General features: G+C 42.7%; 1 protein-coding gene across 1 annotated transcript in view; it reads right to left on the bottom strand.

Annotated features, from left to right (window-relative positions):
• NID2 (nidogen 2) overlaps window positions 1–13088 on the bottom strand; it is a 65151-nt gene that overhangs the window by 23278 nt on the left and 28785 nt on the right. Inside the window, exons 9-11 of the mRNA XM_066608016.1 lie at window positions 11966–12106; window positions 5540–5668; window positions 2686–2826 (exon numbers count right to left, since the gene is read on the bottom strand). Of these exons, the coding sequence (XP_066464113.1) occupies window positions 2686–2826; window positions 5540–5668; window positions 11966–12106 (411 nt within the window). The remainder of the gene's footprint in view (window positions 1–2685; window positions 2827–5539; window positions 5669–11965; window positions 12107–13088) is intronic.

The raw sequence follows: 13088 nt of genomic DNA, 5'->3' as shown, positions 1-13088 counted from the left end.
TTAAAGGATCTGGAAATTTTTAGCTTGCAAAAAAAGGAGACTCAATAGCTGTCTACAAATATCTGAAGGGCTGTCACAGTGCAGAGGGATCAGCCCTATTCTCATCTGCACAAGGAAAGACTAGAAGTAATGGGATGAAACTGAAAGGGAGGAGGCACAAATTACATATTAGAAAAAAACTTTCTAACAGTGAGGTGATCAATGAGTGGAACAGGATACCATGGGAGGTGGTGAGTTCTCCTTCAATGGAAGTGCTCAAACAAAGGCTGGACAAATATCTGTCTGGGATGATTTAGTGAATCCAGCACTGAGCAGGGGGTTGGACCCGATGACCCTGGAGGTCGGTTCCGATTCTATGACACAATGTGCTCTGCACACAGGGTATAGAGCAAAAGCTGAATCAATGGATCTAAATGGGGAAACTATAACAAGTGTAGATGTTGCAGCTAGGGCTTTTTCAGAATGGTGTATTTTTGTTGTGTGTGCCGATCAGGTGTTCACAAAGACAACAAACGTAACCATAGTTGTCAATGGGGCTATTCACACATCTGTTTTTTTCCAATGATCTGCGTGAAAAAAAAAAATTGCAGCATGTACTATTCTGGTCCAATTTATGGGTGAGAATAGCCCATTAGTATCAACAGATCCGTGAAATACGGACAGCACATGGGGTACTTTTGGGCTGGCATTGTTAATACACCCACTGTTAATGGGGTTGTTCTGACAGGCATTAGTAGGGGCATTTTCTGGCTGGCACTGTGGGTGTTCAGGTAATTGTAGAAGGATCCATGATCAATGTTTTGGGGCAGAGCACTTTGCATCTAATAAATGCTCAAAATTTAGCAATTCTGGTCCTCTATGTCAGGGTGCTGAACTTTAAAGTTTGCAGAATGAAGCCAGTAGAACAAGAAGTCATAGCAGGTTAATTATTCCTGAATACCAACATAGTGCAATGAATAAACCTCTCTAATATTTGCTTGCATTATTGCTCTATAGTATCAGCCACTGCACTCTGCTCTTTAGGACAGCAACATGTAGGCAACACTGTGAGTTCTGCCAATAACAATTCAGATGTACAAGTGTCATCATCAATGGCTATAAAGAGGATCAGATTAATGGGGGATAGTAGGTCTGACAGGAAGGTGAGGAGCAAAGAGAAGAGTACTTTATATAATCAAGGTCCTTTTTTTGGGGGGGGGGGGGGGGGGAGGTAATTTGCTTGCCATACACAAAATATGACCTGGAAAAGTATAACAGTACCACATACATTGAGACACATTATAATCAAGACACACTGTAAGAACTTTCATCTCTGAGCTTCAAAGTCCATTTATTAGAAAGGGATCAGGTAATGTGACAGCTAGCATGTATGTGAGGGGTCTCGGCGTCTACACCATGTTATTACTAGCTAGGAACTCACAGCACTAATGAGTCCTCCATGTTTGTGCTGTACTGTATCAATGACCATAGGGGGTCTGAAACACTATCTTTTCTCCTTAGGGAGAGCACCTAGATGGTGATTGAGGACACTTATAAGGCCATTCATACTCCTCTGGATAATATGCAAATAAGGGAGATGGAATAATACCTTCACAGTGCCACCTATTGGAAGGCAGCATTCCTTCACACAAAAGCTAGACTCTTTATACAAGCCTTTTAACAATGACTGGGAATTAAAAGCAAAGCCAGACTTCATGTACAGACAGCCGTCTCAGGGTATTTGCCATTCATCAGTGTACAGTAGAGACTAGTGTTTCTGACCCTCGTCCCAGGCCTCTCACTAGCAAAGCCAAGACTCTATCTTTTCTCCTTAGGGAGAGCACCTAGACGGTGAGTGAGGAGACTCAAAAGGCCATTCATGCTCCTGTGGGTAATATGCAAATAAGGGAGATGGAATAATACCTCCACAGTGCCACCTATTGGAAGGCAGCATTCCTTCAAGCCATCTCCCTTTCTGCATATGACCATATGTTTATGCTGGAAATGACAGAAAGGTTACATTAAGATTCAAGGTCAACCTGATATTTGGTGTTGATTGGTGAGGCAGATGACAACTTGTCTACATGTCCTCTATTAGTACTAAGTGGGCTGAATATTTAGTATGGTTATATACACAAAGCACCCACACAACACATATACAGTGCATATATAGCACCCAGAGCGGAGGAGGAAGTTGTCTTGACTCTTGTCTCACACAGCTACCTCCCCAACTAACCATGATAGTGAGGATAAAAAGCAGAGACACAAGTGACACAGTTTTAAAGGAATTGTCCAAGTTATAGAAAAATTTTAGGGGGCAGAAAATGGCAAAAAAACTAACTAATTTATACTCAGCGATCTGATCCCCACCCAGTTGAGTACCGCTGCTTACACAATACCCGCCACTATGTGTTTGCACACTGCAGAAGTGACATTTCAGTCTACACGTGACCACCGCCGCCATTCTCTGGCTTTAGTGCATATAGCTGGAGATTGCTGAGGCCATCGATTGGTTGCATTGGTCAAGTGCATACATGGAGGTGTTTCTGCTGCAGTTGGCATACACAGCCCATTGGGCAGGAGCAGCAGTGCTGGATGGGCAGGAGGTCAGAGCAGTAAGAGTCACTCAGCTAGACAGTTACCTGCTCTATGTTACATTTTTCTATAACCGGTTGAAAACTAAGGGTGGACATTAGATATCCTTACCAATACACGTCTGCCCACTCCTCGTGTAACCAGAGAAACATTCACATGTAAAGACGCCATCCCCACGTGGAACACACTCCGATGTTGCTGTGTCACAGGTGTGTGTGCCATCCTCACAGGGGTTCCCGAATGAGCCCGTCGCTGAAAATGGAGACAAGAGGGTTGAGGATGTTATTAGACACATTATATTGCATGCGAATAGGGAACTCATGTAGCAAAACCAATTGTATTAACCTTCTGACTAGATTACTATTCTCAATGTGGTAGTGGGGTGTCACCCACATTCCAATTTGTGTTACACTCCAGAGCTGCACTCACTATTCTGCTGGTGGAGTCACTGTGTGCATCCATACTTATCCTGTACTGATCCCGAGTGACAGTCAGTCTTACAAATCAGAGATGCAGTGACAATTCTGCAGCAACACAGCTGAAATTTCCCAGCATCCCCTGCTTGTTCAGGGCCTGTATAGAGTTTGCACTAGTGATTTGTATTTTGTTAAAGGGGTTGTCTGGGTGTTGTACAATTTTCTAAAAAATGAAATAGCATCACTGCTCAGATACGAAGAGCCATGATGCCAGGGAAACGGCAGCTGACTGCTGCGGCCTCTGATTAGCTACAGTGGTCAGGTGGTAGCCATTCCAAGACAAAAAGACCATGAGGACAGCGGGTCTGCAGTGCTCGATCACAGGGGGTGAGGTCAAGTACCGCTGTTTTTGCCATTTTAACAAATTTGGATCTATTTTTTAAAACTTGTATCACACCCAGACAACCCCTTTAAGTGTCATCTTTACGCCAGATACTGTACAGTCCTCTGTTGAAGGAAAAATGTCCTCCCCCTTTATTACAGGAACGCAGTTAACGTGATAATGGGGTTTATATTAACAAGTTACTGACCTTTAGCAATGACAACCAGCAGAATTGAGATTGCAGCTTTGAACTTTAATGCAGACCAAAGTTGGGATCACAAAATAACGTACTTCCGCTGCCGTTTAGTGTCCATAATACAGAAATGCGTCACAGTCTGACCGTGGGTCTCCTGACCCAAACTATGAGTATCATGGGAATGTATGGTGCTCGGAGTTCAGGTCAGGAGGTCAGGAGATCTGTGGTCAGGCCAGCACGCACGTCTGTATCATGGACGCAAAAAGGTGGTTGAAATACGGCAGTGCGCTCCCAGCCTAACCTTTCATGTTAAAAAATTCTGTATGTAAACGGACAACGGTGCTCAAAGGTGGACATATTGGTGAAGGCCTTCTTTACATGGAACGATTAGCATTCAAAAAACTGTTCAAACTAGCAAAAATGAACATAATTGTTCAGTATAAATGCAGCCAACCATTGAATGACGAACAATAAATCATATGCTTTTCATTCATCGTTCATTTTATGCAGCATAAAAATCATTGTCGGCTCGTTCACTAATCATTCAGTTTAACCCTTTCCAGTCCAATTTGTATCAAGATTTTCCTAGGGGGCTTACTCTTTTTCTGCCGTTATACAACGGCGCCATCTGCTGGCTAAAGCCAGTACTGCATGAGGTGACATGTTGGATAGGCTCCGACAGCAGAGGCTGGCAATATACAGTAAGAGAACCCCGACGGATGTCTTCCAACATCGGAGCTGTACAGCCTTAAATCATAATGTCTTCACAGGTCAGACAGTGGATTGGAAAGGGTTAAATACCGATCGTTCAGTCGTTCTCATCACTTATACAGTCAATGTGAACAACTGAAAGATTTCAGGTTTGAACGAGCCAACGATGTATCTGAAAACAGGCGGCCCGAGAAAGAAATCTCAACAAGTGAATGATGTCAAACGACAAATCGGCAGGTCTGAACGGACCCTTAAAGGGGCATAGCAACAGAGCCTTTCTCTCCTGTCCAGTCAAACTGTTGGTAATTACAGTTAACTAATTAACCTCTAATGAATTCTAAATGTGTAACATTTTTTGTCAATGTATTTAATTTCTAGTAAATCTGGTGCAGAAATATGGGATTTTATTTTAGGGATCCACACAATGAGGCCTTCAATGCAGATATATGCAATGTCTATGGACCTGATAATCAGAATTACACAGCCTGCAGTATTTGGACAGCACCAGACATATACACAATAGTAGTGTACACAACGCTACATCAAGGGATTAAATACACAATAATACAAATGCAACAGCGGGGGAATGAGAATTGTGCAAGGCAGATTATAATACAAGAGAATAGGCAGATCCCACCACCACCCAGGCTGATACTATACCCAGATCAGGCCAAATAAGAGTTCCATTACTTTGTCACTATGGCTTATGGGGCCCCTTCATTCCCTTTACATTGAGGTCCAACCATTCATATTTTATCTGAATAGGTTGATAATTTTTCCGATATAGAGCATCAATTTCCCTGCATAGACAGTTCAATGATAAAATTCTGGCCATCCGCAGCCACCACTAGAGGAAGGTTATACTGTATATACATTAAAGGGGTTATCCAGTCTTTAAAGATTGATGACGTATCCTAAGGAGAGGTCATAATTAACTAATTATGGACCCCCACCAATCACCTTATTGAAACTATTCATACTCAGAACTTTCTTTTAATTTATAGCGACCATTCTGGGTACTACAGGCTTGTCCCATTGACGTCTCATGCAGGCGCCGCAGCCCCTTCAATCAGCTGATCGGCAGGAGTCCGAAGCAGCAGACCCCCACCAATTTTTATAGGCTGGATAACCCCTTTAAAATAAACAATAAAACTATAAGCACTAATCCCCCCCCCTCCCGGGGGGGTGGTTGCAGGAAGGCTGGTACATGATGAGGAGTATGGTATATATTCTATGACACTGTAGGTCATTTGTACTTACACACGCAATTGTGTCCATCTCCTGAAAACACATATCCCAGCTGACACTCGCACCTGAAGCTGCCAGGAAGGTTCACACATTGAGTCTTGTAGCCACAGTTGGAAAGTCTGGTCAAACATTCATCAATATCTTGGGAGGAAACAAATTTGTGCATAGATGTTAGATAGTTACAGTCACACTAAGCCATGATGTAGGTCTATCTATCATGTGGCCAAGTCATACCCCCCTATTGTTCTGGAGAGTTTCTGACTTTGGCTAGATTGCAGAATTATGACAAACTAATTCTTGGCATCTTAGACAAACTGTACACTGACAATTGTTAGGTGTTCTAGAAAAATGGGAAAATTATATTTGGAGCCCTCTAGTATGCTGACATTTGATGTTGTAGGCCACTAACACTTGTAGGTTTTAGAATTGGGGTGCATAACTTTTTATGGCCTCAGTACCACATAGTTAGCTTGTACCAATCCCTAGGGGCGCAATGAAGCTTAGAGGTATTTCCATGGGAGACATTGAGAGCATATTGACAGTATATGCCATAAATATCTGTTGAGAATCTCCAAAATGTAATCCCTCACCCAACGGTACCAGCTAAACTCCCACACCCACAACAGTTTAAAGTTTGATGCGGAATGGAGCTCCGAGTCAAAGAGGCGGGCCGCGATGGCCTCTTCCCGCCTGCAGCATGTTTACTGACAGCTGTCTCCCTGCTTGTATATGGGGAGAGAAGTGTCTACACAATGAGGGCAGGGTGAGGCTAGTACAGCCGCCTCTTTGACTCGAAGCTCCATTCCAAGTCAAACTTTAAAGTGTGTTTATTCTGAAACGTTTCAGACCACCACATACATGGGGGCAATTGGTACTGCAGTCCCAAGTTCATGCAAGATAAATCCGGTGACAGGTTCCCGTTAACAAGATTTGGATTAATTATACTAATTGCTTGTGAATGGATCGTATTTTGGGGGGATAATATTTAATTGTCACATATTGTTTACTACTTTTCTAGAGATTTTATTCTCTGTATTTGGATGAATTTCAAATATTTATTATGCATTTATCGCTATTTTGGATATAAATCCTTTTTAGTATCAGCTGTACATTAGTTGTCTTTCTTCAGCCTTTTGCTTTTACGCAGCTCAGGAGGTGCCGCTGGATTACTGTTGCATGAGTTTGGCCTATACTGGCACAGAAGACCTTAATAATGTTAGGTAATGGATAACTCTCTATGACATTAGTTTAGTTAGTTGGATACAATCTTGTCAGATTTTTGGCCGAGTTAAGTAGTTTGAGGAAGTTATAATTCTTTACGTGTTTGTGTAATCTGCATTCACCACAATGAATCTTCTGCTATCTCCAACTCTCACAAATTCTTCACATGAGAACCGTTTGTGAATTGCTCAATTTTTTCTAACAAATGATTTGCGATGCTTAACCTCTAAAGCAGTGTTTCCCGACTTTAGTCCTCATGGCACCCCAACAGGTCATTATTTGAGGATGTCCTAAGTAAGAACACATGTTACAACGCCTGAGGCACGGACAATAACTACATCATCTGTGCAATGCTGGGGAAATTCTGAAAACCTGACTTGTTGGGGTACCCAGAAGACTGGAGTTGGGAAGCACTGCCATAGAGGTTTGTCTGCAGATGTCACACATTACACGATGCACAATTAATCTCCCACAATATAAGACCCAGAAAGAGGAAACAAGTCCATACAGACGTCAAACTGTAATCCTATATCATTCACAATGCCAACCATCGTGTAGAACAGAAGACGCTACAGTCAAACACCCTACGGCAAGGATCATGATTCTAAATGTTGAGACCATAAAATCTACATTTCAAGTATGCAGACACACCCACTATGAACTAAAACGTAAGAACCACATCCAGCTATGGAAGGCCACAGACAGATATAGAAATAAATGGATGGCCACTGATTTCAATGCAGGGAAAATGCCAATCTCATAGCCAACTGCTTATTGTTGCCGCCTCTAGCAGTAGATTCTATAATCTTCTTCATAATCCATCCGGTTTTGGTCAGTAGGGTACTCCGTCACTCCTGTCCCTGTGTTCACCTTAGTCACTCAAAAATAGAGCAAATGCCAGGGCTGCGGTCCAAGTGCTCAGATGTGGTATCTGACGCACTAGTGTAAGTCAACTGAAACTCTGAGTGGCAGACATAAGTGTGTCCAAGCATGTAAACCCAACGAAAGGGTCATTCCATGCTAAATCATCACAAGAAAATGAACATTTCAACCAGTGTCCACATATACGCATATGAGTAAAAAAAAATAGCGGGCATCACACAGAAACATTGGCCCGTGATCTAGAAAAGTTACAAAGGGGTAAGGGAATTCGCTTCTAGGCCAATGATGGCATACAAGAGAGGGAAAAACTTGAAAGATGAATTAGTCCATACAATGGTAGAGGCAGATAGAGGTGTGAGGCAGAGGTTATTGGCACCTATGAGTAAAGGTAATTTCCCTTGCCTAGGCTGTGCCTGTTGAGGCAACATGGCGACGGGAGATACGTTTAGGCACCCTCTTATGGGCAAACAATTCTCTATTAATGGTAGATATACCTGTAACACTAACTACGTGGTTTACCTCCTGACCTGCCCTTGTGGGCTAGGATATGTGGGGGAAACCACACAGGAAGTGAAGAAAAGAATCTCGCAGCACAAGAGTACTATTCGTACGGAAAATAAAGAATTGCTTGTTTCTAGGCATTTTTTGGACTTGAGACATTCAGTGAATCAACTAAGATATAGGGTTATAGACCATGTGTCGGAATTCCCTAGGGGTGGGGATCGTGAATTGTTGCTTAAACAGAAAGAACTAAGATGGATCCACACGTTGGATACCATGGTGCCTAGGGGCTTAAACTTAGAGTATAGTTATCTGCAACACATTTAGGGGTCGTTCTCAGTATCACTGATATTTTAATCATGTACAATGTTGGGCTATTTAAATATCAATATTAATTGGTTTTATTTGTGTTTGTAGGTTTCGTGTTCATCTGGTCTCCAGGTGTTCGAAGGACAGCTGTTGAATTTCTACATGTATTGAAGTGAAGCCTACGGTTGCCAAGGACGCTAGCGCGTGCGCAGTTATTCAGGTTTGCCGGCTATGGAGGGTCCAACTGCGCTGTAATGTAATTACGCAATGCGTAGGTTTGCTATCTATGGAGTTTTTTGTGGTATGGTGACGTAAGGATGCTTAGCAGAGGTTGGCGCATGCGCGGTAACATGCAAGGACGCCAATGACATGCAGACACCCAGACCATAGAGAAGCAGGATTTACAGATCGGCGCCATCGGCACCTGGACATCGGATGAATCCGGGCCTTGATGAGATGATACAGATGTATGCAATATGCACAGCTGTGATGAAGGGGGGGGGGGTATGTAATGGTGGAACAATTAATGATTTGATTGGCCACATTGGGATATGTCTTTAAGTATTTAAGGAGGTCTATTTTAATGTGATACATGCTTGAAAAAGACCAGTTGTCGGTTGAAACGTCACATGCTCATTTTTATTCTGCAATGGAGTAATAAAGCTTTTGGCACCAAAGACGTCTGCTGCTGTTTGCACTTCTATAAGGACTATGAATTTACTGGGAGACTGGAGTCCATTTTCCCTAGAACAGCTTTGCAGTTGGAGAAGCCTCCCCTGAGAAGGGTATCAAACCAGTAAGGCTGTTGGTTGAACAACTTGAATAGACTTTTCAACCAGACCTGATATATTTTCATGAAATTTGGTAGAAAGGTAGAGGGCATAAAGTAACTTACAGATGTAAAATTTTAGACCTCAGTAACACACAGAATCCATACAGCAGGGTTACAGACAAGAGCAAAAAAATGTGACATTAAAGCCTCATTTACATGCGCAACATGGCATAGCTGCAAGAAGCTCGCAGTGATATCACATCGGTGGTCCGTGCGATATCGGAGCATCTTCTCGCAGTGATCCCGCAACTTTGTAGCGCTACAAGGTTGCATGACTTTGTAGCACCACATGCGAGGATTTTCAGGGGTGAAGAGGCTTCAAATATAAGCCCTACCTTGAAAATAAGCCGCAGCTGAAGTAAAAAAAAATATATATATAAGTATACATCACCTCTCCCGCGCTGCCAGGACACCGCTGCAGCTTCTTCTTGATCCCCGGCAATGTTTCCCTTCATCATCTTCTGACCAGGGATTGAAAAATCCCCGCCCCCGCTGACGCTTAGCCAATCACAGCCAGCACTCGATGCATGGTTTGGTTCAATCACAGGCACTCATCGAGCGCTTGCTGTGATTGGCTGACGTTTAGCTAATCACAGCCAGCGCTTCCAGAAGGCGGGGATTTGCCAATCTGCGGCCAGAAGATGGTTGCAAAGCCACTCAAAAATGAAACTCAGGCTAAAGGAGAGATTTACCTTCATTACATACTTTATTCCCCAAAAAAATACACTTTTTTTTTTTAGATATTCAACGTCAAAGTTTACATCATGTGACCTTGAAAATAAGAATATAATATTTTATTATAAAACAATTTTTATGAAAAGTGTGCTTCATTAGCTTCTTAGAAAAAAATACTCATAATTTGCTTCTATTGATCTGTTAAGCATAAATCTCACATTTTCTCTTGTTTGCAGCCCGCTGTATGAATACTGTGCATCACCGAGGGCTAAAATTTGACACCTGCAAGTTACTTTGTGCCCTCTACCATCCTACAAAAATTTACTGAACATCTGAGACGGTCGGGTTGGGAGCTGTCATAATTTGGCATGTAATGGCCAAGGAATCAGATGAAAGCAGCTAATTACAGCTAAGGACAGACCGGTGGATATGCTGGTTCTATTATGGGGGCATAAAAGTTGCTTTGCCTGATATGCGAGTGTCTTTTGGATGCATACATTGTTTAATGGTTACAGTAGTCATTATCATGTTAATGACCGAACGACTAACGAGAATCACGAGGTTCTCGCTCGTCGTTCAGTTTGAGTTGGCATGAAAATCAGCGCTCGCTCGTTCACTTGAGCAGTTTAAACCCCAACGTTCAGTGTCTTACATAAGAATGTGAAACACTGAACAACAAGTAAGCGAGAACCACACCATTCTCAACGAGAGCCTTGCAGTCTAAACAGGCGGCCCGAACGCGAACAAGCTGGTGATGACGTCACCAGCTCATTCGCTCAGGCAGACGAGAATCGTCCCGTGTAAAAGGGGCAGAGCAATTTAAGCAGTTTTCTATGGAGCAAGGTTTTTTTGTCCATATCAATGTTTCTAGAGCATCTAATACTCTCTCCCATAACATTTTGAGGGTTGGCGCCTGGCCGGTTTTGTAGAGACCCAGTGACTCTGGAGACGTTATACATGGAGTGGGAATTCTCAGAGCAGAAATGTTCGTCAGGCTGCGGTCTGCGCCCCAGGGTTCCTGTTCAGTATAAAAGGAAATCCATCTGGTAATGTAAAATAGGAAACAGCTGGGAGATTCCAGAAGACAAGTGCAAATCTGCATTCTGGTACGCCAATCGCTTACATATGTCTGCAAGTACTGTGTTGTAATGCTTAAAGAGAGAGTTATCCAAATCTCATCCACATGGGTGGTACTGGAATCTTCTGTGGAAAATCCACAAATCTCTTAATCCACAGCCTTTCCAATATGTGTGCGCCAACACTTGTAATGCAAGAAACTGCATGCTGGATTACCAATTCAGGGTCTGCCGATTGCATTTCCTGAAATTTCCTGATAGTCCAGAATTAGACTATTCATTAGTCTATCAGACTATAAGTGTAGTTAGTGCTAGTTAATTGAGGTTCTTCATCCGCCTTGTCTTTCCACCATTCCTTTTGTTCTTCTACAAACTGCGTTACTCAGCAGGGAACAACATTAAACTCTGGGTAAACCATCTTTCAGAAAAATGAGTAAAGGCCCATTTAGACACAATGATTCTCACTCAAAAGTTGCTCAAAATTCGCTCAAACAGCAGAAAGCGGGACCGCTATCTGCATACAACTGTTGTCTTCTCAGAGCGCTCAGCCGGTATCCAGCTGAGCGCTCCGAATGCGGAATGCAGAACACAGCTAGAGTGCTGTCTTCTGCATACTCCTGCTGTGTTCACGGAGCGCACAGCTGGTATACAGCTGAGTGCTCTGAGCGGGGTATGCCGAACACAGCTGAAGCGCTGTCTTCTTCATACTCCGGCTGTGTTCTCCGAGCGGGATACCAGCTGAAACAATAGGCCCTGATAAGGTTCATCGTTCTCTTTCAGCTTGCTGAAAGAGAACGATGAACGACTTGTTAACGAAAACTGAACGATGTCCATGCAGTTAGACTCAACGATTCTCACTCAAAAGACGGCTTTGAGTGATTTTTGAGCGAGAATCGTTGGGTCTAAATGGGACTTTAGTCACGGGTTTGCAGTCGAACTTACCATTACAGTCTCTGCCATCTCCCTGGTAGCCAGGTGCACAGACACAGGTGTAATTCAGTCCAGACGTAGGCTGACAATGGGCTTTTGTGTCGCACATGTGTGTTCCATCAAAGCAGGGACTTCCTTGCTCCGGAGGGGAATCTGTCAATAAAATAGCAAATAAATTCTCTTGGTTGTAGAATTTCCTACCTGACTTTATTTTTGACTGTACCAAGCATTCTCACCAACAGGATACCCAATGTGAATAGCTAATCTGAAAATGGGCTGTCATTAGATAGATGTCAATCAGTTGATAGCAACATTGAAAGATAAGCATATAGCAGGCACTTTCTGATGCCACTTATCTCTACGTTAATGATCAGACAGGCTAAATGTAAAACTAGACCTTCCCCTGACACATGTTGGGGTCCATCAGGAATCCCCCATAGATATAAGATGGTCATCAGTTCCTGTTCGAATCAGTGGGCTCTACCAACTGACATCTAATTATCTCTGCAGTCACTTGAAAAAATAAGTGAATCCTTTGGAATGACTTGAATTTCCGCATTGATTACGAAATAATTTGGTCTGACTGTTATCTAAGTCTCAAGAATAGACATGAAGGCAGATAAAAAGAAGAGCGCTGCTGCAGGAAACAGGTTGGAGAGAAGATCTTTATTAAGGACAATGCGTTTCAGTGTTGCACTGATTAAATGTGTTGTCCTTAATAAAGCGCTCTCAGGCCAGGTTCTGTTTCCTCTACTTTTTCTCTGCCCTCATTGCTCACATGGAGGTCTCATCTTGGAAGTTCCAATAGAGGCAGCAGCTGGTGTTAAGCTCGGCTATCATGTTGTACCGCAGCACAACTGGGTCAGATACTAATATTCCTATCCTATGTGGCATTTCTGCAATTATCAAGTGTAGAATTATCTTCTACACTTGATGTCCTTCTGCGCTTGTTATCTCTTTAATTACAATAATAGACACAATCAAACTACACTAATAACACAAAAACTGTTTTGCTGTTCATGTGTTAAGGAGAACATTGAGTAAATATCCACAGTGAAAGAAGAAAACATAAGCAAATGTCTGTATTAATGATTTTTCCAAGAACTAATTGGCAAAAGATGTTTCAGTTATGGAA

The sequence above is a fragment of the Eleutherodactylus coqui genome, chromosome 6 (assembly GCF_035609145.1).
Source record: "Eleutherodactylus coqui strain aEleCoq1 chromosome 6, aEleCoq1.hap1, whole genome shotgun sequence".
Classification (NCBI taxonomy): Eukaryota; Metazoa; Chordata; class Amphibia; order Anura; family Eleutherodactylidae; genus Eleutherodactylus; species Eleutherodactylus coqui.
Note: the sequence above shows the minus strand (reverse complement) of the source record. Positions and strands in the feature narration are given on the sequence as shown.